Below are 23,344 nucleotides of genomic sequence, written 5' to 3'. Positions count from 1 at the left end.
AATAAATTTTTTTATAAAATGCCCAAACTTTTCTTAAAATAATTGAAAGCCTAGTGCCATTTCCAGCTTCCTGACAGCCAGTTGTTAACTGGAATCAACAGTTGTTTCAAGGAGGGCTTGATTAAAATGTCACATGGCTATAGTTAACTGGCATGTGACTTTTGTTTCTCCAGCGGACTTTCTTATCATAAGCTTTTAATGAGGACCGTGTAGAGAAGGGGTTTTTTTCTCCTTGGGGCTTTTTTTTTTTTTTTTTTAATTTAAAGTGAAATTCTTGAACTTTCCTCTGAAGCGAGATTTGTTTGATGTTGTGAGTGTATCTTATTCAAATATCCTTGACATTCATACCCAAAGATCCTGTATAACCTGTGACGTACACACAGTTACCATGGGGAACCGAAACTTCTCATAGCATGTTTTGGGTTAGACACACTCCAAGAATTAAAGCAGTTTAATTGTCTTCCAGGTGGGTAACAGATCACCATAGGTAACAGATCTAGGTTACTAGGTAAAAGATCACCATAATTGTTATTACAGGAAAGTATCTAGGACTTGCTGGGCTAAGAGAACAACTTGCCCTTAAAGTACCATTGTCTTAGTTTAGTAATGAGACAACAAGTGGGTGAAGCTGGAAAGTGGCTAAAGGGTATTGACAGAAAATGCTCTTGTGAGGTCTTTTGGGACTAGCTCAAAACATTCACTGCCATCCCAGAAGAGAGTGTGCATCATGTGAGTGGTTCTCATCTGTACCTATGCAAAGTTTTTCCAGGTCAGCCAAGAGCCACTACTGAAGTCACTTTGAACCCATTTGACACTGAAAGTTAAGAAATGCTTGGACAATCCAGTCTGGTGACTTGGCTGTGGGGGCAGTAACCTCCAGCTCTGACACCGAAACAAACACCTGGGAGTGTCACGGTGAAACTACGCTGCCCACTTCCAAAGTGATTACACCCTAATGTACCCAGTGCCTTTTCAGAAAGGGGCCAAGGAAGGCTCTGTTGGCAAGGAAGAATGCTTATTTTTGTTCAGTAGCTATAGAATGAGCTTGTCACCAGCCTGTCCCCTCACAGGCAGCAGCGCTCAGGAGGCACTCATGGAAGAACATCCAAAGGGTTTTAAGGCGGGAAAACTGGGTTAATGCCATCACCACTGAATTTTAAAAGGAGGCACACTGTGCATGCGGTAGGCTTGGAGAAGAGCTCCAGGGTGTTGGGGACAGAGGCCAACAAAGTGTAGGACAGTTGGCATAGAAAAGGGGTTAAAAGACAATACTGGAAGGTGATGGTGCAGAGAAGTACAGCAGGACTGCATTACGCCTTGAAAGAAAGAGCATGGTGGAGGGGAGAGCCAGTGAAGGCAAGCCTCTGTGGTGTAAAATGGGAGATGTACCATAGTAAAGAGGTAGGGGAAGAATGTTATCTCAGCACCTGAGTGGTATCTGCTGTAGTAAGAGAAACACTCTGAGAGGCCAAGGAGGCGTTTGGCATTGTAGGTGAAGAGTAGTATTGAAATGTCAACTTCAAAGAACAGAGAAAGAGGTGGAGAGAGTCTGGACTGATCCTCAGTCATCCCCCCACATCAGAGGGGATCAGATGTTGATGCTAGTCATGGTGTCAGAGAAGCACCACAGAAGAAAAGAACGAGAGGCTGTTCAGTAGCTGGGCTTAACAAATGTAAGGTTCTGAGGCAAATAGTTCAGTGTTAGGGGAGGCAATCTGCGAGGTGGTGTGCTTGTGTCTGCTCATGAAGGACAGCACATTCTGTGCTTGAGAGCTGCAAAGGTGTTAACATGAGCTAATTGTATTAATACAAGTATCAGGGAGATGTATCTGTTTATGGCCCTTGTCTTTATTTATATGCTATCAGGTGCATTACAGGACTTAATCTTCAGTGGGGTCACTCTTTTCTCTTTCCTTCGTGTGACTAGGCACGCCTGTGTCTCACTCAGCAGAAGCCTGTGACTTTCCCTCGTCTCTCTTGGGCTGTATTGCAGCCTTCCAGTGCTTTAAGGGGGCCTGTAAGAAAGATGGGGACAGACTCTTTAGCAGGGCCTGTGGCGATAAGACAAGGGGTGTATGTTGTGTATGTGTGTAGTGCAAGCTGGAATTTCCCTCTTCATTTTCTTTTCTAGTGTACCACACATATATTAATAGCAAAATAATTTTTTACTCTATAAGATTCTACTGTGTCCACAACATAAGAGAACAGTGTGTTTCACAAAGGTCTTCTGGTTTTCTTCTGTTCAATAGGAAATAGCCCGTCATCTCCGACCTGGAACTCTGCGTGCTGTCTTTGGGAAGAACAAGATTCAGAATGCTGTCCACTGCACAGACCTACCTGAAGATGGACTTTTGGAGGTAAGACCTGCTAGACAAATGTGCTTTTATATCATAGGAAGTTGTAAAGTGAAAAGCTATACTTGACAGTGTTTTAAGCTGTTGAAGTGTTTTATATGTGGAATAGCTGTGTTGGAGGTCAGTGATAGCCAGAAAAAAAAAAGTGAAGAGTTTATTAAATGCATTTAACTTGGTTAATTCTGATACTGTAAGAAATTCATCATGCAGTTTTCTTGAGTGAATGTAGTACAATGAAGTATTTAATGGAATGAAAGTCAAGAGTCTTTGGCTGAATATGTCTTTGGGACTGGATATCAGCACCTAAGAGTGCTTCCCCAGGGACACCTCCTTAGCCCTTTCTTGTATGACCACCGTGAGTCCTGATCTGGATTATCTCTACAGTGAGCTTGTGTAGGGCTTGAAATATTACAGGCACTAGGGATTCAAATTCTCCAGATAGGGTCCAGGTTTATTTGTAGACAGTCATAATTATGCACAGCAGTTGGTATTTCCTGTGGTTTATATTAACTGTATTTTATATATATATATATAAAAAACATAATTATGATCTGATTTTTGGCTTTGTATGCTTTCATTAAAGCCCAATAAAATGGGAAAATGTTAAATTAATTGAGTTTATAAAGACAGAAGTACTCACTGTGAAAACCAGAACAAGCTCACTCATTTAACTCCATGCCTCAAAACTAAGGTCTGCGCAAGGGGGTTGAAGTGGTGTGTGAGTGTATCATGGATGGATCTCTGCATCAATGCAGATGTTTTTCCAGTGCATGCATAGCTTCTGTTTTACTGTCTACGTGTATTTTTGAGTGTTTTGCTGTCAGACTGTAGCAGAATGATGGAGCAGCAAGAGTTTTCCTAGCCTGGATAATTTTACACTGCCAAAACGGTGTTTTCATTGAGGGGAGAGGAAGAGCTAACTGCCTCACCCTTCATGAAATAAAATCAGATCTGTGGGTTCAAGTGCTGTTTGCCAGGAAATTGCATCTAGTTTAAGGAACAGAGGAGTGAAATTCAACACTGAGAATAGCAGCCTCAACAAAGTACCAACAAAGTTACAGCTTTTTAAACCATTTCCAAGCTGTCATTAAAAGTAGACAACTTCTAGTTTCTGCCCAGAGGGACTGGATTTAAACACGGGAACAGGTATTTGTCACCACCTGCCTAAAATCCCTCAGTCATGGCTTTTCAAAGGCAGCAGAAAAAAGGCATAGCCTGCAAGGGAAAAATGAGTGTCTCAGCAATACAGAGCAGAATTCTTTCTCTCTCTCATGTCCACAGTCTGTCTCCTTTATGGTGGTGTGAAGCGTGTTATAACCCCATTTTGCTCGTTGTTTAAATTGAGTTTTCAGCTATTATAAGTGAGGTGGGTGGGACAAAGCAGTTGAATTGCTTCTCCAAAACAAAAATTGAGACTGGAGTCCTTTCTCAAGGTCTCCACTACATGTATTTGTCCTTTGAATCCTACAGCTGAATCATAAGCTAAGTTCGTGATCTGGTATTACTTTCACTGCACACTTTGCAGTTCCCATTGCAGACTGGTCATTTTAACAGTCACTTATTGATTGTATTTTTTTGGGAGAGGGGTCTAAAATCTTTTTTTACCATAGGCATAATTGTACACAGAATGTGGTTCCTCATTGTCTGTAGTTTCTTCTGTAACAGTCCAGGTTAAGCCAGCAGCTGTAAAGGACATCGGTCAATGTTCTTTAATGAGTAAACAAAGCAGTAAATGTTTCATTCAGATTGTCTGGCAAATAAGCATTATAATGTAAAATATATAAACCTTTTTTACTGTGAACACTTTAATTCTTGGAGTATCTTTAGACCTGTGTTCTGTAAGAAATGTAGTTGCATGAAAACCTAGGTAAGCAAAATTTGGATTTGCTTAAGTGCAAGGGCTTGCCAGCACTGATGAAAAAGAAATGATACAGTATACACAGAGATCAACCTTGGGAAGGACTTTTTCCTTAGCTTTTCTGTGAGAGGAGCTCAAATCCAGTCACAGAGGTCTCATTTGCTGGCAAGCAGAAACCAGACCTTTCACCCCACTCGGCGCTCAGCCCCAATAACTGTAGCAGCGCTGTACGTGCTGGGCTAGAGTGGAGTGACTGTGTAGCATGCAAGGCAACCATAGAAGGAAACTGAGACAGACTAACATTTTTAAGAAGTATGCTCTTCAGTAAATCATAGTTAATGTTTTCATTTTTTAATGGATAACTGAATATTTTAATATACTGAGTTTAACAGAGCTGTTATTCTCAGACTCGGAGAAGATGAATTCAGAGATAGGTAAGGCGCTTGTCATTGAGGAGAATAACCTTGGCTATGTTGGCACAGTGGAACTTGTTTCTTTCGATACGGAGTCAGCGTGTGTTCGTTATATCCGTGTTCTGGTAGGAGATCTTGCTGTTGCTGGGATGTTAATGCTATTGTTGCTATAAAAGCTTTACAGTATCATTGTAGGGCAGCTGATTAGTAGAGGAGGAGTCTGGAGTAAATTTGAGAGAGAAATCTGACCTATGAGATTTATACTACAAAGATGAAGGATCCTTTTTAAAAGCCCAAAGAAAATTGATTTACCCCTAGCAGTCTCTTTCCTTTCTTCATGTGGCACCATTTTTTGTACAGTGTTAATACTCTGCTGCAGTTACTACCCAATATAGCTCCAAAAAGCAACCATATGCAAATTGTACTCCTGCTTTGCTGATGAAAGGTGAGTTTGGCAATCTGTATTCAAGAGCTAGGAACTCCAGAGTTTCAAGTTTAAGTTCTAACTGAAATTTGAAGAGTGTTTGCAATGGCAGCTGCTGTCTGATTGTCCACAAATGGAGACGTCTAAGAGGAGATGAGATAGGTAATTGACAGCTAGATCAAATGCTTGCTGAAGTTAATAGCCAAACTGTAGGTGACTTTGGTGGTTCATACCTAGTTGGCAGTCACTAGGAAGGGCAAGGTCATGACCTTTCTCCCAAAAATCATGACCAAGGAGTACTTGGAGAAAGGAGAGAGAACACCACTGTCTTGGGAACAGCAAGGACTAATTAACTAAGTAAGGGCCAGCTTGTGCACCTAGTTTTCGAAGACTATATTTAATTAATGTAGTACAGCAGTTCTTCAATGTTTTTTTGGTAGACCTCTTTTCCATGGACCTGGAAAAAGGGAAGTTCACTTTTAATCTTAAAAAAACTCACAAACAAACAAACCAACAAACCCCAAAAGCAAATACCAGAACTTGCTCCTAGCAGTTTGACCCTTAACTCCTGCCTTTGTTCGACAAACTACTTCACGTTTTAGGCAGTGACTAAAGCATACCAGAATTAATGAATAATTCACTTTGGCTCAAGAGAGGAGAGGAGATGCAGTTGAGCCTAAAATGCAACTGGTCACAATGGAAAAATCAGTGTATTTTCAGTTGTAAAGCTGTAACTGCTTCTTTTATTCCTAGTTTAGTGATACAGGAGGAGGGTGAATATTGCCCTGAAGCCTTTTGGGTGATCTCTTTGACTTACTGGGTCAGACACTTATTTATTCACTTCATAGACTTGTATGTCCTCGTATCAGTACAAGATGTATTTTCACAGGTGACAATGGATAGACACAAATAGCTCAGAACAGTCCATTTTCTCAGCCTTGTCATCAGTTTTCCATTTTAATGGGAAGAGGAAAGAAAGGAGGGAATAGAGAACGGAGTCTGATAGCACTGGAGTTTTTATGAGATGATGGGGTTTCATGAGTAAAGGCTAAACCAGCAGTTTCTTAATTTTTCTGATCAACTGATGTTGTATGGGACATTCATTCAGAGAAGGGGTTTGCATTTATTTCCCACATTCAAAGCAGGTACTGCTCTACCTCTTGTCATTTTTTTTGTATTTTATATAAAGCAGGTACTATTTGGAGCAAGCAAACAGTTACAATACTCACCTGCATTCATGTTCCTTCTGAGTCAGGTAGAGCAAAGACTGGAATGCCAAGTAAGTGCGTGCTTTATTTAACAGGCTAGAGATGGTTTTGCATTTGTGTCTTTCATGTACATGTGGTGAAAGATGATTCTGTTTCTCAACTCACCGTCTTTGACCTGAGGAACATTTCTGATAAATATCTTGTTGAAATAGAAGCTTGCAAGCCATTGGATCTGATGAATCATCATTCTCTAGACAAAACAAGTTTCCTTGAAATTAGTCATCTGTGGACTAGTTTTAATCAAAGTACTTGATACAATGTGTTGTGGCTACCAGACTTCATGGTTTTTATGGCTCCTTAAAGAAGTGAAGGCAAATTAAAAATCAGCCCATGAAGGCCTTACTCACATCACTGGAAGTACAGTGAGTAAAACTTTCCACAGGAGGTGGTGCTGTACACACATCTCAGTTCGCTGGGTCTCAAGTGACTGAGTACCCTTCAGATTATGCAGGAATCCACACAATCTGCAACCATTAAAAAAATAGTAGCTTAGATCTGCAGTTATAACAAAACCAGTATTTCTGGGTTTTGGCATGCTCTGCCTGTAAATTGTTGCTCATACTGTGAAGTTCAAGGTTGGTTGGTTGGTTTTGGGTTTGGTTTTGGTTTTTGTTTTTTTTTTTTGGTGAGCAGTTCCGTAAGGGCATTTGTACTGCAGCAAAATACTCCGGGGACAAGAGACTGCACATGTCTGGGGTACCTGAAAGGCCTCTCCGTTGAGATGCAGCCTGCTGTGTCTGAGCCATCCACGCTAGTTTTTTGTTCCTATGCTGTGGTTTTTGGGCAATCAGCCAGCCTCATGGGGTTTCCTTCCATAATTAAAAAATGCTTAATAGTCATACATGTATATGTGTGTGTACTTACACATAGAAGGAGAGGATGCTTTTGCGTGTTTGGTAGGCTATGTGAGAAACTGGGGAGTGGGGTGGGCTGTTGAGCCAGTTTTCATGGAAGTGGAGGATGTGCCAACTGCCTTCTCAGTCTTGCGTCCCCATGGGTGCTCTTTCCACAGGCTCCTCGGGGTGCTGCCTGCATGCCTTCGCGTGGCTGCTGCGTGCCTTCCACCTTGGGCATTGGGACTGTGGAGGGAAATGTGTCAGTTTTCAGCGTTGCGGGCAGCTCTCCAGCCGGGCGGTAGCAAGGACCTCCTCGAGTGTCATTTGCTGGCCTTCTCTCTTGCCTCAGAGCTATTTGTGGCATCCGCAGACATGAAAATAACCTATCGAAGGGGGATGATTTTGCTGTTATCAAAGAAGAGTGGGTTTTGTTTGTCTTCTGGGAGAGCTGTCATGATGGTTGTTGTTTTCCCTATCACTTCTTTGAATTTCAGCTGTGCAGTGATGTTCGAGAGTGAGGCTGGGGACTGGCAGACTGTGCAGCGAACTGCTGGAAGCTCTTCTTTCCCTTGCCCAGCCTTGCACCAGTGACACTGGCTTACTGTTTATAAGGCATTTAAGCAAACGAGTAATATAATCTAGCTGTACAGATGGGCTGCAGCAGTCTGATGGATGGAGACTCACACAAGTTCTGGCAGTGGAAGGTCAGCTGGCTGGATCCAGCCCTGGGGAGATGGGAAGGTGATGTCGTACGATAAGCAGTGACAGGACGGGCCAGTTCAGCAGATGTATTTTGTCCGGACAATTGCTGTGGGCGATGAAAACCAGCATCATTTTCCTCAGACTTGCTATTAACTAAGTGCTCTGACGAGTGTTAAGAGCTGTGCTGCTCCTGGGCTTTTGATGCAGTGTGTCTTCCACCTGCTAGAAGCCAGCTGTCCTTGGTCTGGCATTCCAAATAGTGCCAGGAGAAGCATGCCTTATGCCTCCTTTCCTTTTGCTTTTATTCAGGGGGGCTGGGGGGAGGGTGGTGTTTTAGCAAGCTGTTCAGAGTGGACACGGGTGCACTCGCCTTGCAGCGGGGGGACATGACAAAATGCTTCCCATAATAATTTCCGTAAGCACAGAGTCCTCTTACAGAAGCTCTCTGCTGGCTGCCAACTTGCTTTTTTCTGTTTGCTGCTTCCTTGCCTTCCCGTTGCCATTGTCTTGACACATGGGCATGCTGCAAGGTGCTTGCTATCATCCACCCTGGAAATGTCTTCATGCCAGTAGTGAGCTGATCCGTGGGTTGAGGTTGTAGTGCAACGGTTTAGGATGGAAAGCATCGGAGGGATGCAGCTCTGTTAAACTAATCTTTTTGGTGCATCAAGGTATAGTCCAAGCAATTTAATAAAGCATGTCAATGAGTAACTCTCAGAAGCGTCAATGTGCTTAGTGTGGAATTTGTGTATGTCACACTCGGAACAAAGGTCTCCTGCATTGCTTGTTACCGATTAACTTGTCTGGTATTATGCAAGCTGCCTCTACCAGCTGAGAACTAACTCTCCCCATTCACAGGGCAGCGCAGCTTGTAAAACATTACACAGCAGAAGTGCATAGCATGGCAATGAACCTTTCACTGAGGGCATTTCAGCTGTACAGCATTTCCCTCAGGAGTCTTTAAAATATTAATAAAGAAGCCATTGTTTCACTCAGTCATACAGCAATTTTGCAATGAAGTCTTTTATTAGGGGCCCATACTGAGCTGCATAATCCAGGGTAAGATGCTTTTAACCACCTCCAGTGAAAAGAAATAAAAAATTGGTGGGTTTGGGTGAGGTTGGTTTTTGATGTTTTTTTTCCCAAGTTTTCATCAAAGCAGTAGCTATTTTTGTCTTCTCAGATGAAAATTTCAGTCTCTCCTGGTACAAAATGATATGTCAGATAACAGTTATTATGATTCAAGTGCTTCTCCATGTTAACTTTCTGCAACTTTTTATCCAACAGCTGTGGAAACATGTTGGAAATAATCTGGAGTGTAGGAAAGCTTCATCTTATTTGGTGGTGTTTTTGCATATCAGATGATGTTAGCCAGCGCTGGAATTCTGTCTCTCAGCATTTCCTGATGCTGTATATATACTGGTACAGAGAATTAAGTAATCTTTTTGTCTAGGCCTATCTGAAGAGAAATTAAAATTAAAAATAAAAATAATAGAGGGATGGATTCTGAACACATGTTGGTGATTTCACTTTAAAAAAAAAAATTATACAGTCTTATTAGGTCACCTGCAGCCTAATTTTGAACATTGGTTGTATAATTATTATACTTGTGGGCCAGACAGGCAAACTAAACTAGAAACTTGTTTAAACAGAGTTGTGAAATAGTTCAGCTCTTGTGCTTCCACTTCTGCGTAAGATCCGAGGTCCAATTGCTCCATGTTCTGCCAAGTCTGAGGTTTATAAGTGCCAGAGAGAAGAAGTTAACAAGTGTGAACCAACCAGCTCCCAACACTCTTTAAGTTTCACCTGATCCTGAAGGTAACCTATGTAATAAACAGGGATTGGCTTTTGGCACGTGTTCATGTTGCGCTGAGCAAGGTAATTTTGTGGAGGGGAGGTCAAGGCAGAGGGAAGGCGTGACACTTCTTGATAACTCATCTGAGGCCCAGTTTGTGTCTTTGAGGCTGCTACTCAGCATGTTCTCATTTTGAACCAAAAAGCCCAGGTCCTCTTTCCACTACCCCTCTTCCTCCAGCCGAAGCACCAAAAAATTAATGGTGGCTGGGGAGAGACAGTGTGCTGAGACTATCCAGCCACAAACCAGGAACTGTGGGCTTTCTCTGGTAGCTGCCTTACTTGGTCCTGCTATTGAATAGGAATGCAGTCACTCAGGTGTGAAGAGTTTAGTCCTGTCATGACAGTACATGGTTTAGCACACAGCAGAAGTGTTGAAATTGCAGAGGGCTCTCTGAAATCACTTGAAATGAACGCTTGGCCTCTTAATACTGACCCATTCCACAGGGGAATGGAGCTTGCTAGATTTAGCAATGTTGCTCAGAAGGGTCTTTGAGCACTACGCTGGTGGAATTTGTGCCATTATTTTGGTGGGATGTTTCCTATCAGCACAGGGAGCTGCAGACCACACAGTGGCTTGTCATGGTGTGTGCAAGGCCACTACTTGTGGACTGGGTGGTGCTTTTGTCTGGTTGGTTTTTTTCAGGTTATTTTGTTACTGGCTTATCTGTCATACCTGCCGCCAGGTGTAGTCTGTTGGTCCCCTGGCCAAATGCTGCCCTGAGAACATCTCGATTGCTCAGGAAGAGCTTTAAATGCTGGCTGCCTTCTACTTCATTTATTTGCTTGTTGCTTCCAGCCTTACTTGAATCCATGATGTGGGTGGAAACACGTTCTTCTCTCTCTCTACAGGCACTTTCTTCTCTATTGGCCATAATCTGGTAGCTCGTGAGGGCCATGACTTTCAGTGCTCTCCAAGTAGGCTGGAGAGCCTTTGCTCAGCATTGGCAAGGAGTCCCCACAATGCCTGTGGCTTGTAGGAATGCACCCAAACCAGGCTTTACTTAAATATTTCAGGTGCTAGCAGCAGGGGCCCTTTTCAGTGTTTTTATCCATTGTTCAGGGCATGTTTGCAGCTTGCATCGACATCTGTGGTGGTGCGCCTAGCGTCTTGTCTGTACCTAAGCTGACTGGTTCAAGGGCATCACACAAGAGCTCCATAGGAGCTCCTGATTTTGAGGCAGGTAAGTGTCCCTCAAGATAAGTGTGAAATGCAGAGGCAGTGATCCTGGTGACTCGATGAGCTGCTTGGGATCCTTGTGAAAGCAGTACTCACTGTCATGTTGTAGTTTTTCACGTGTGATGGGAGCCAGGACCTTTCACTTCATTCTCGTGGCTCTACCAGGCCAGTCAGTGATCTCTTCTGATGGCAACCAAAGCTGTTGCTAAAGGAGGAGTAGAGCTCCTGGTGGGAGAGTCCTGGGCTAATATCTTCAGCCCTGGCTACTGAGCTTATGCCGTGGAGTAGGGGGATTCAGTGAACTTGCACTTTCCTATTAAATCCGCAAGTATCCATACTTCAGAAATCAGTGGGCTGTCAGCCACAGTAGTTACGTGTAATGTAAAAGCAAAGCTTTGTTATTTTAAATTAGTTTTTGGGTTCACTTATATTTCTTATAGTGCTACAGAGTAAATATCAAGAAAGCGAGTTTTATGCTGTTTTGATTGTGGTGTAACAAATTACTGTCCTGTTGCCCTCATTTACATCCTGTTTAGAATTCAGATTTCTCTAATCTTTTATGGTACAATTTCCAAATAGCTTCCCTTGCCCTTCTCTTTCACTGTATTTTCAGAGTTGATCATAACCATACGCAGTGTTTGAGGTGACTGTGTTAACAGCACATAGGAGAAAAGCAGAATGCACTCTATGTTGTCCTGTAGTGTTTCTTTAATAAAACCTTCCATTGCAAAGTTTTATTTTTCCGTGTATAGGGGTTTTTGTCCTAGTTGTACTTAAGAAATTAACTTGGACAGATGAAGTGCATGTGTACAAATTGTTCTGCCTTGACAGCCTGACCGGCTTTATTTCTTACAGTGCGTGACACTTGAGAGAGAGGCAGGAGTGACTAACTCCTTTTTGTTCACGTGGGAAATTTTCAGAATAAATAATACAGGGAGTAAGTAGACCCTCTTCTCTGACAACCATTTTTATTTCTGGAGTGCTTGTGGCTAGAAGGATGGTATGAATCCATGGGTTTTTAGTGTGTTAATCTAATGATTTAGTCATGTGAGTCAGCTGAGTGAACTGTAGCTGAAATGCATTTTAGGTGTTAGCAAGTGCACTGGCTTAACAGAGTTGGCAGGTTCATGCTGATGTACAAACCAAGATTAATGGGCAAAGAGAGATTTTTGGTTCCTACCAGTGACCTCAAACTGAGATAATCTGTAAAAAATGGTAAGTGTTTAGGGAGAGTGTACTGATGCTGAAACTTTAGGTCAGCAAAGACTCTATGGATCATGTGCCTGGATACCTACACTGAACCCAGGAGATACAGTTTTGTGGTGGTTTTGGGGAGAGGGTACCAGCGAGTGTCTGTCCAGCTGCATGAAAGGCACTGAGATGACTGACAGGCTCTAAATGAATACAGGGATGAAAGAGCCTTCCATCTCCTGGCTGCCAGTTTTGGTCTGGCGGAGGTGAGGAAGGACTGAAATTGCCATCATCTTTCTGGTGATGGGTGAGAAGTCAATCTGTGATCGCAGCATATTTCCTACTAGTATGGCTGCCCGACAGCCCCCTTGCTTATGCCATGAACGATACTAACAGGGTCTCTTATCAAAAAGATAATGGACTGTGAACGTTGAGGTACCCTTTCAGTGCTGGGGTTTTCTTTGAGGCAAGCTGTATGATATGCTGAATGGTACATTCGAGGTGTACCTTGGTCTGTCCTGTAGACAAAAGCTTAGACTCCAAAGGTGCTCAAGCTGGCACCTCTGATCAGCACTGCTTTTTGCTTTGTTTTCTGGGCAGGGGAATTAAATTGTAGACGTCTATAATTCTTACACTTGAAATCTTCAGGATGCTTTGTGCCTGTGCTCGGTCCCATGTTATTACCAAGATCTTCCAAGATCTTTTGCTCTCCCTTGGAAGACTGTCTGCCTCACTTTATTTGCTTCCCCCTTTTTTTTCTTTTTTTTTTTCTTTTTTCTTCTTTTTTTTTTTTTTTTTATTTATTTTGCCTGTACTCTCCGTGCCCTTAGGGTACACATTGTTCAGATGACAATTGTTTGTGCTCAGCCAGGGCACTGGACTGGATTTTGTTATTGTCTGCTCTATTAACTCTTGAAACTTTGCGGTAACGCATGGAAGCGCCCAGAGGGAGTGGCCAACTTCATTAATGCGAGTTTTGCAGAGCGTGTGTGACTGAAGCAAAACTTTGTGGAACTAAAGCAGCTCTCAGCTCCTCCTTGGTCAAACAGTTTACAGAGTCACAGTTATTCACCCATTATTACTTCCTGAGCATTATTGTTACTTGTCCCAGGACAAGAGCTAGAGCCAGCATCGCTGCGTGCTGTAAAGCAGGTAGATGGTTCCTGTGAGCTGTAAGGAGAGTACTGACATTAAAGTTAATCCTGTTTCATCCCTGGGAAGGGGTGAGCACACCTGAATGTTAGCATTGTTTGAAGGGTATTTGGGTAGCATCTCTGAAATGTGTTTGGCTGGTTTCAGATCAGTTCCTGGTGTGGGTTTGTCCTCTGCCACCTTTGGGTCCTGTAAAGAGACCAGAGGTGTGCTTGGCTCAGGGAAGCTGACCTTGCCCTGGGTCAAATGTGAGGCTTGTTGAGATGTTTTGTAGAGACACAGATCCCTTTTCTGTGGTTTATACTATAATTGGACCCTGGGAAATAAGGTAACTATTTCCTAAAATAGAGTGCTTCAGAATACCTAACCCCCACCTGGGTGCTCAGTGCAAGCACCTCCTCCAAGTCCTGGACTCCCTTGGAAAAGAACCTGGTGCTTTTAGAATAGGGTTCTTCGAGCTGTCTCCAGCTGGCACCTCATAAGATGCGGGCACCCCAAATCTCTTGGTAGTGTGGAAATCCTCAGTTTTGGTTCTTCTGCAGAACACCGTATGTGATGTCGTGGGAGTGGGGTCACAGATGGCCCTTATTTCTGGTGTTTCTTGTCCAGCACTGCCATGCTCTCGAGGGTGAGGTTCTTTCTTGAAGAGGAGGATCCTTTCTGTATACCACAGCTATGCCAGCTCTTAACTGGTTTTACTGGGAGCTGGGTGGCAGCTGACCCACATAAAGATAATTATATGTAAAGAGAACATACCGGCAGCTAGTTTTGCACATTATACAATACGTAGTGTGCTTGTTCTGATGTCCGAGCCCTGACAGTACAGTCTGCGCAGATCTTCAACAATCCAATAAAAGCTAATTGAGGAGGAAGAGGTTTTCCATAGGTTGTAAGTAAGCTGAGGTTATTCAGCCTGGCCTGGGAAAATTGGTTGCACAAAATCAAGGGCTTTTAAGGACTAAAATAGCGCAGTGCCTTTTGCTGCTAAGAGCAAGCGAGCAGGAGCTGGGCGAGGACAGCATTCACCTGTATCGGTGTGTGCCGCAGGGGCGGATCGGTACCTAACCAGCCCCGGGGGGGCCGCACGGCTCTGCCCGAGGGAGTGCGGGCAGCGGTGGGAGGTGACACAGCTCTATTAAACCTGCCCTGTCTCGGGGAAATGGGGCCTGCGGTGGCAGCAGGTCTGTCCGTGCCCCAAGAGCCAGAATTACTGCCCGCAAGGGAGCAGACTCCACCACGCTGGTCCCTTGTCTTTGCTCTCGGCGTACCTCCCTGCACACGCCGAGGGTCACGCCTGGCCCGCGCCAGCCAGCTGCCCTCGGCCAAACTGGGAGCAGAAGCCCCGAAGTGCCAATGCTCAGAGCTGTAAAACTAGTAGCTGGTGTGTGTGTTGGTGCAAGTGCTCATGCAGACAGAGCCTGAGAGGTTCTTGTCCTTAAATGTGTGTGTGTGTGTGTCTGTCTCTGCTTTTTATTTTATTGGTATTTTTGTGTGGCACTCTAACCTTGAAATACAGGTATCCTGTATTTACAAGCAGGGAGATAAGATGCACTGTAATGGCTACAATTACACTTAACTACATTGAGCCAATCTGACAGTTTATAAAGTCTTATTAGGCAGCAAGGAAAGCGATGCCTTCCCAAGAATAGATCTTACATAGGCAATACAGCTCAGATTAAAAAAAAAAAAAAAATCATCAATCATCTTCCAATTTAAAATTTGCATTGCGTTGGTTTATGAGATGTCACATCTGGACCCCCCCCTTCCCCTGCTCCCCACTCACCCCAGGGCTTTTGACCAGCCACTTCTTAGGACAGCAAAGCTGTGTCAGCAGCATTTCGTGAAAGGCGGTTTCAGCATCACCGCAGTTGTACACCCAAAGTTCTGGTGCCACCGCGTGAGCTGCCTGCCCAGAAGGCTGCACCGGCTTGCCTTGTGCTGCGGGTTGGGTTGGTTTAGTTTTTTTTAAACAAACATCCTGCAGCCATTTAATGCTGTATCTCTACTAGGTCTGACAAACTGCAGCTGCATGTCTAATGGGGAGGAGGGAACAATGTCTGGCCATGCAGGTTGTGGGGGTGTTTTTTGGGGGGTGGTGGAGTGCAGCCCTTCCTTTGGTAGCAGAGGTACCGTTTGGTACTTGCCATGAGGCCTGTGGTGAGTTGGGTCTTTTCGGGGGTGGCTGCAGGGTGCGTAGCCAGGTACTGCCTAGTTAATTAGTGATCAGAGCTGGCTGTCCTGCTTTCACTCATTTGGTACAAGAAGGTGATCAGGGAGGTGAGGGAGAAGGTTTGTTTTTGCTTTATTTCATATGCTGTTGTTACTAAGAGTACATTATTATACGAGCACCTTTTGACACTTGCTCACTGAAGCCAGCACAGGCACCATAAGCTTTCTACAATGTTTGTCCCAATGCCTGGAATAAGCCATTATCTTTATTACCCGTTCATGCTTGGACTTTGTGCTCATATAGTATATGAGCTCATATATTAAAAGGAGGTAAATTATCTAACTCTGCATTGGTTCATCTACAACTAAAGCAATGGAGGTTTTTGTTGTGTTGTTTTGTTGGGTTTTTTAAACTGTCACAGGCTATGCACCTACGGATGGAATTGTAGGCGCAGTTGATGCTACCAAAGGCTGAGCCATGCAACCCTCCCAAATGGTGGCCATAGTAAACCCACCACCAAGTGCTGGGAGCCAAAATGGTTCAGCTTTCCTGCAGCGCTCTCATGCAGGTGGAGCTTCCCTCACGGAGTATTTTAGTGCTTTAGTCACAGCGTCTTTGTTAAATCCACACTATAAACACACAGAAGTGAACGAAACAGGTGAAGGTCAGAGTTGCCCTAGCTCCCCCTCCTCGGGAATAATGTGAAAGACCCAAATGCATGTGCTAACCACCACACTGCACCGTAACTATGCTTTTCCTTCTAGCAGATAGCAAAAAGTTTAGCAGCTCACTTTTCCAGCAGGGTGGGTGCTGATGAGGAAGGCTTTATTGAGCAGCTTGCTCCAGCATAGTTGTGTTTTGCCATTTTACAGGGAGAAATTCCCCCTGGTAATCTGCATCATGCACCATAAAGTGATCTTGACTCCTGCAGGAAGTCAGCTTCCATGTTCTGCCACACCTGAGCAGGCCAGTCAGTCATTGCCTGCATGCAGCGCTGCGCTACTGCCCCAGCAGCAATGCAGAACAAGTTGCTGCCACCAAACTCAGTTTCTTCTGCTTGTTACTTCAGTGTGGACCCTCTCTGCCCCACCACAGACACTCCTGGGGGATGCTTTAACCAGGCTAAGGGTAAACTGCTTTTACTTGTAGTTACTGCTAGAATGCATGGCCTGTAGCTCCAGCAGTGGAGGATGTGCAGTCACAGTGAATACACTGAAGACTTTTTGGATTCCTGAATGTTTGGGATCACAGGTGTGTGCCACAGGCAGCCTCTAATGCCTCTGCTGCTCAGCTCAGGAAGGGGGAAAAACAAGTAACACCACCCCCCTCCATTCCACAACTGATGCACAACACATTTGCTCACAGGCAGGAGGAGCAATTTAAGGCAATCCCAATGCATGTCTCCACAAGCTGCAGCTCAGGCCTTCTGGGGGTGAAAGATGTGTTTTTCTGTTTGAATAGGTGCAGTACTTCTTCAAGATTCTGGACAACTAACAGCCTCCATCCTCACCCAACCCAAGAGACACGCACACAGAACTATGTGTTCATTCATTTATTTGTCCAATGTTTCAACCTGACTGAAATACAAGATCAACAAGAGCACTGTACTCCTGGCTATTATTACATGTTAGAACATAGAGTTTTGCACTTTAGACAACATTTAACACCATTCTATGGGGTACTGCATTGCTTTTATAAAGTTTAAAATAAAGATTTATTTTCAAACATGTGACTTTGGTTTATTTCATACATTACACTTTCTTGCAGAAAAAAATAAAATTGTACAACTGCATAAATATAAAATTCTTCCACCATGAAAATGGTTAAAACATTCAATAAAGACATTAGCACCACAGTGTGCGATGCCTCCAGCAGGAAAAAAAAAGGAGAAAAAGAAAAGAAAATATACAAAGCAAAGAGTTACGCCTATCACTGAGGAGAGTGATAGTCTGACCCAGTCTCTCACACAACATACTGAAGGATGAGGGAGAAGGTGGAGAGAGAGAGAGACAGCATTCGCTACAAAGCACAGTACACAATCATCTATTCTCTTTAACTTCACTTAAGTTATAGTTTCCCCTGCCACCCCTCCAAATAAAATACCCTAACACCGCAGAAAAGTCAGAAGCCGAATGGAGTGCTGTTAAATATAGTCTCACAGGTGGGCCTTTCTTTGAAAAGGAACAAAATAATGAGAAGTATCATGCCAGTTCTAGTCCCATTGAGTATTTACACCTTGGACAGCAAATGTCTTTGCTCACAAGAAGTAGAAAACAGATACAATACATGGCTTGAAAAATGACCAGAGTATGCACCTATAGTACTGTACACTAAATAAAATACACAAGGCAGCAATACTTAGGGGCCAGAAACACTGCTTACTACAAGTCAGTTATGGAATCATAATTTACAGTAAAAATGGGCATGTCCCAAGGCTCAATTTTGTTTTCTTTTGTCATTTACAGTAGAATAAATATTTGTCACTATTGCTACACTTTGTTTACATTCTAACCTAGTAAATGCAGAAAGCTAGTGTAAAGCATATAGATTACGTGTAGGTCCCATACGTATGACAGTTTGTTCAAGACTAGGAGGTTTTCTTTTTTGTTCTTTTTTTTTTTTAACCTTTTTAAATGGCTAGGAGGAGGGGGTGGGGGGAAGAGAGTTGTGCTTACAATCAGCTGCTTTTTATGTCAAATTTAATATCAAAGCGTCCCTGGAAGCGGTCTTTGTCACTGTACTGGATGTTCTGCCCGTAGGCCCTGCATTCCACACGCACCTCCGTGTCGTAGGTCAGGTTGGTGAACTGCACTGCCACCAGTGGCTGCAGGTACCGCGGCTGCAGGAGCTTGCCGTAGTAGGGGTAGTACTGCAGGGCAAAGCCAGGGTAGCCGCCCATCCCATAGTACTCCACTGCGCCTATTTTGTCAGCATCTTCCTCTCTCTAGGGAGGCAGGAAAAGGAAGAAAAAACAATGACCATCACCCAGACTCTCACCTTTTCCCTAGCAGCATCTGTTTTTCCACTAAGACTGCAACCTCTCTTTAGTCATCACTGATCCTCATCTTGACAGCACAAGGACAGTCCCGATGGTGGAAAGGACACTTAAGTGCTGTCCAACCAGCAGCTACACAATAAGCATCAGCCAAGAAAAGGGATTTTCTTTATTTAAAAACTCAACTTTACCATTTCAGAAGTCACCACAGCTTCCTGTCCTACCAATGCACTATCTTTGGCTTAAAAAAATTTGCCTCTTCTCAGCCGCTTTACAATGCCAAGTAAAGTACCTCGTCCCTGGCGTCCTTTCTCAGCCATCCCTGCTAAGAGCTCCGGTATAGCACTTGGAAGCAAAATAGCTACTTCTGAAAATACCATTTGCTCTCCAGCCCTGCTTTTAACCTCTCCCTGTGAGGGCAGCACTACCTGTCACTTGTCACCAGTGGAGTTTTGAGAAACTCCTGTTTGGAGGGGGAGACATCCCAAGTAAGAGCCACCCCAGGGGTCTGCGGAAAGGCAGAGAGGGGTCACTACACTTGGACAAAGACTTAGAGAGCCTTCCCCTTCAGCTCTGCTGTATTTCAACTTACCTTGGCAGCACAGTGGACAGGGATGAGATACGGGTTGTATTTTGCCATAACCTCTGGAGGGAGGCTCTCATTTACCGGAGCCTAGAAGAAACCCAAAACAAGGGGATGTTACACAGCGGACACTTCTCTGCAGACTGCAGCACCGTTGCAACAGCAAAGCTCAGTGGTACCACACATGTGCCATCAACTGAAACCCCTTCTAACTCAGTTTCAGAGGCAACAGCTCTGGGTGGTGGTTGCTGGGACAGACGCAGCGTAACACAACCAGAAGCCGGAGAACGTAACCCAAGCAGAGCTGTTGTCTCTTCTTACGGCTTTACTGCCACGGATACCATGGCAAGCAGATCAGGCTATTTTCCATTTTGTGGTGTCACTGATTTCACAGCAGAGTGCTAGCTGGCAGGGCTTGTCTGTGCGAAGCCCAGGCAGCGGGAGGAAGAGACGCGCTGGTGGAGGGTTTGGCACCTGCCTGCCAGGCGCATGCAGCTAGGGCTGGAAATGCAGAAGAGAGAACAAAGAGCGGCAGCCACACCCCAACGTTGCTGCACTTCGTCACCACCTACAGGGAAGGGCAAAGGCCCCGAGTATGTCAGGGAAAGGTGGGAGTGCCAACTGCGGTGTTGGTCTTTTGTCTCTTAAGCACAGTAGTTCTGCTTCGCAACCCTGCAGGTCTCAGATCAGCTTTGCACAAGCCCTGCCTAACACAAGCGCTAGAGACCCTGAAGCATGGAATGAGGGAAACAAGCATTGCCTTGATCTGCGGGTCATTTCTAAATGAAACGTGTGCAGACCATGCTGCCTAACGCTGTCTGCAGCTCTTCGGAGCTCTGTGGCAAAGAAAAGGGGAACATGCCAAAACATTCTCTTCCTCAGTCATCACACACATGCACTTGGGTCACCCCACAACCACAACAGACCAGCACAGCATGTTCCTGCTAAAGTGCACCCACTGTTTCCACCCTGGATCAGGTACGCCAAAATTCAATTAATTTCGTTCAGCACAGGGCACGCTCCCTTCGAAGAAAAACATTCCTCAGAACACATTAGCTAGACAGCACCATTCGCCGTCCTCAACTACACCGATGGATGGTGGTAAAGGTGGCTTGGCACCACTGTTCACATGGTTTTCCATCCTGAAGATGGAGTGGCAGGTTTTGCACACCACCTTATCCAGTAACACATGCTCTGCCACCAAATTCTTAAGGAGAATTTTTTAGCATTGAAATGTGTTGCGGGAAAAAAATAGAAGTAAAAGCCATTCCTGTCCAGATTAACATCCTTCAGCACTACTGCAAACATGCCATCAGGTGCAGCACAAGAGCAGGCAGGTGACAGAGACATCCTACAACATCTGGGAAACCCCATTAAATAACCTAAAGAGCTGTGTCTGACTCTCAGGTGTGGTTTACACTTTACAGACTACATCTCAGTCTGATAGTGAACAGTAGCACGACTTCATTTAATTAAGTGGTTTTAGCAAGGTAGGCAACTCCACACTGCCTGAAGAAACAATGGAGTAGATCGGGGCATGACACAAAGTACTGATCTTACTATGGGTAGAGTCCGTCTGGGATGGTCCCATGGAAGCACACGGGAACTTAAAATGGGTTTTATCATTTGAAGAGAACACCCAATTAGAGCAATTCAGTTGTCAGGCTCAGAAGTTACCAGATAAATAATCAGGAATTTGCGCTGTGAGGTTCACCACTGCTTGTTATCAACTTGCAGTGCACCCTTTTCATTGCTTTTTAATAGGAAGTATTTTTAAAGCCAGTGACTCAAATGGCCTCATAATTTCTTCTCTGTAATACTGATCTCCCTCCAGAGACAGGCACAGCAAGTCTGATCTCCCTCCAGAAAAGCAGGCACAGCAAGTCTGCAGCCAACTCCTCCTCCTTATCAGCAGCTTCTGCTAGAAAGGGAAGAGATACTTGCCTTGGGTTTGAAGCCAATGATTCTGTTGAGCTTGACGAGGATGCATGGTTTGCCGTCCCTGTACCCAAAGGTGGGATCATTGATTCCAGAACAGTTTTCCAGCCATTCACGTTTGAATTTGCAGACCTTCTTCTGGCCCTGGACATCACTGTATGGTCCTCTCTCCTTGTAATCGGTAGGTATGTCTGTCATGGTGGGGGGAACGAAAAGACAACCGTATGCAACGTGACCTTTTGCTCATCAGGATCAGTGACACTTTTGCTTCACTGTGTAGTTAGGATTTCCCACTCCTCCAAACAGGTAAGTGACACCACCTGCTCAAGGCTGACACCACAGACCTGCACCCAGCCATCCTCCCTCCATATCTGGGCTGGTCCCAGACCAGCAAGTTTATGAGGGTTTTGTTTTTTAACTGAGGATTCTTCCAGACTATGAGAGAACGAACATATTTGTAATCCACTGGCTCAGAGATTTTTTTTTTTCTTCATAGCACGTTTTACAAGCTGGTTCCCCTCAGATTTTACATGCATGTATTCTGAGGTGATAGTCTCATTCTGCATTATTACATATAATCTATTAAAGGTTAATACCTCCCAGACATTTTGCTGCACTGCCTCAAGAGGACCAACACTGGCTTTAGCAAAGTCATCAGTAAAACCCCCGTAGCTTTTAGAGAGGATATGGTCAGTGCCATGTGCTTTTCAGAGTCGGCTGCAACTTTCTCCAAGTGAAAGCTGTAAGTTCCCAACCATTAACCTCTACCATCAGCTTCTAGGTGCATCCCTGGCCAAGTCCGCTCTGTCCAAACCATTCATTTAATGAGCAGCCATATGCGTGAAACCAGAGCCTGCCAGTTTACCAACAGGCCATTGGTTACAACAAGGAACAGCCAAAGACAGAGACCACGACTGCTCCCTCCCAGCTTTGGATGGACCTGACGCAGAGGCACAGCTCAGAGCCCTCAGCTGCAGGAAACAATCGAGACTTACCCCCACAGTCCTGAAACACTATGTTTTCAGTTTGTTGATCAGCGCTGTAGTCCTTTAAGAACTTCTCAAGGTTCTTCACATACGGCTCAAAACTTTTGGGATCGGAGGCAGTAAAGGAAATTTCTGTCTTTTGTACCTGGGGGATTTGAGTCAGTCCTAAGAAAAGCACAATCAGGAAGAAAACATTAAGTACATCGCAGAGCTGCGCAGCCTCCGGGCAACGCAACGCACTCCAAAAACATAACTCATTCTAATAATCTCTATTTTTCAGACTTCAGGACTTGTACGAAACAGCTTAAGCTCACTAGAGAAGAAGCTCTGACAGGCTCTTATCTCCTCTTTCCAACAACAGTCTGGAATATTCGTCATGACGCTTGCATCACTAAGCAGATAAAAATCACAGAATCCAGGAGGGAGGCTATAAGTCAAGGTTTTCCTCAAGAAAAACAGTCAACCACAGGTCCCCTACCCACTTCTGCCTCCTCCCCAAGGACAGAAGGGAAGCTGTCTGTGTGTGAGATCAACCACACACCATAAAGTCCCACAGAAGCTACTCTTATGTATATATTCCTAATATAGGTTGACTCCAAAGTCTGCAAAACACACTGTGTGTTTAGGGTAAAAATCAGAGCTGTCAACTCAAGAACCTTCACAATAAAAAAAGAGGTTGACCCAAGTCAGATGTGGCGTCTGCTGGTTGTAACCCACGTTGCCTTTGTGTAGTCTCCCTGTAGGGTGCAGGGCAGGAGACATTTTCTCACTCAGTAAATTCATCAGCCTGATCGCTTTCTCTAGCCTTGTCACTCCGTCAGCAGGTATTTCCGATAGCAGAAATAGCCTTCTGAGCTCTCTAATCAGCAGGTCATCACTGAGTAGGTGAGTAGGAAATACCACCACACAGGAGAGATGTTTAAAAGGCTGTCCTAGATTCTGGGCTCTGTAACTAGCTCCACTTTTCACTGCAGGGGGATGAATAGAAAAAGAATCCACAGAGAAGAGAAGGGACTATATACAAGTAATGCCTACAGATGATGAAAAGTGATAACCCTTTGCTTTTCATTATGGGACTTGGAAATAGTTGCTCCTGCGTGATGTTTAGGTCACATTTTAATTGACTCCATTGATGCATGGCTAACACTTGAAACTTAAGTAATGGGAACTGGAGTTCACGCTGCTTTTGTGGCAGTCACTGTAATTATTGAGGTCTTGACCTCTGTTCAGTTTGTCATCTTCATTTTAGCAAGAACAAGAAAAGGGAGCAAGGGAGCAGCATTTGCTTTGACAGCTTTCAGAACAGGCCCATTGCCAACCAGTTCCCTTGGTGCAAAACTCAGGCAGCTCAGCTGGCTGACCCCAACCCACTGGAGCTCGTGACTCCAGCAATTTTTCCAAAGCCACTTGAGTGCTTCTGCTTAGTCCCTCCTCAAGTCA

General features: G+C 44.4%; 2 protein-coding genes across 2 annotated transcripts in view; one reads left to right on the top strand and one right to left on the bottom strand.

The window, feature by feature from the left end:
• The window catches only part of NME7 (NME/NM23 family member 7), a gene marked incomplete at its 5' end in the record, with an annotated part of 69,752 nt that extends 52,630 nt beyond the window's left edge, over positions 1-17,122 (top strand). The window contains 2 exons of the mRNA XM_010292246.1: positions 2,250-2,357; positions 16,864-17,122. Coding sequence (XP_010290548.1) covers positions 2,250-2,357; positions 16,864-16,896 — 141 coding nt within the window. The remainder of the gene's footprint in view (positions 1-2,249; positions 2,358-16,863) is intronic.
• Positions 16,942-22,069, bottom strand: ATP1B1 (ATPase, Na+/K+ transporting, beta 1 polypeptide; the record flags this gene model as incomplete). Its single annotated transcript, XM_010292134.1, has 4 exons — positions 16,942-18,346; positions 18,990-19,070; positions 20,925-21,109; positions 21,914-22,069. Coding segments are annotated over 4 exons (689 nt in total), but the record flags the coding sequence as incomplete, so codon positions are not given.
• Between the last annotated feature and the right edge of the window lie 1,275 nt (positions 22,070-23,344).

The sequence above is a fragment of the Phaethon lepturus genome, unplaced genomic scaffold, assembly GCF_000687285.1.
Source record: "Phaethon lepturus isolate BGI_N335 unplaced genomic scaffold, ASM68728v1 scaffold14630, whole genome shotgun sequence".
NCBI lineage: Eukaryota > Metazoa > Chordata > Aves > Phaethontiformes > Phaethontidae > Phaethon > Phaethon lepturus.
Note: the sequence above shows the minus strand (reverse complement) of the source record. Positions and strands in the feature narration are given on the sequence as shown.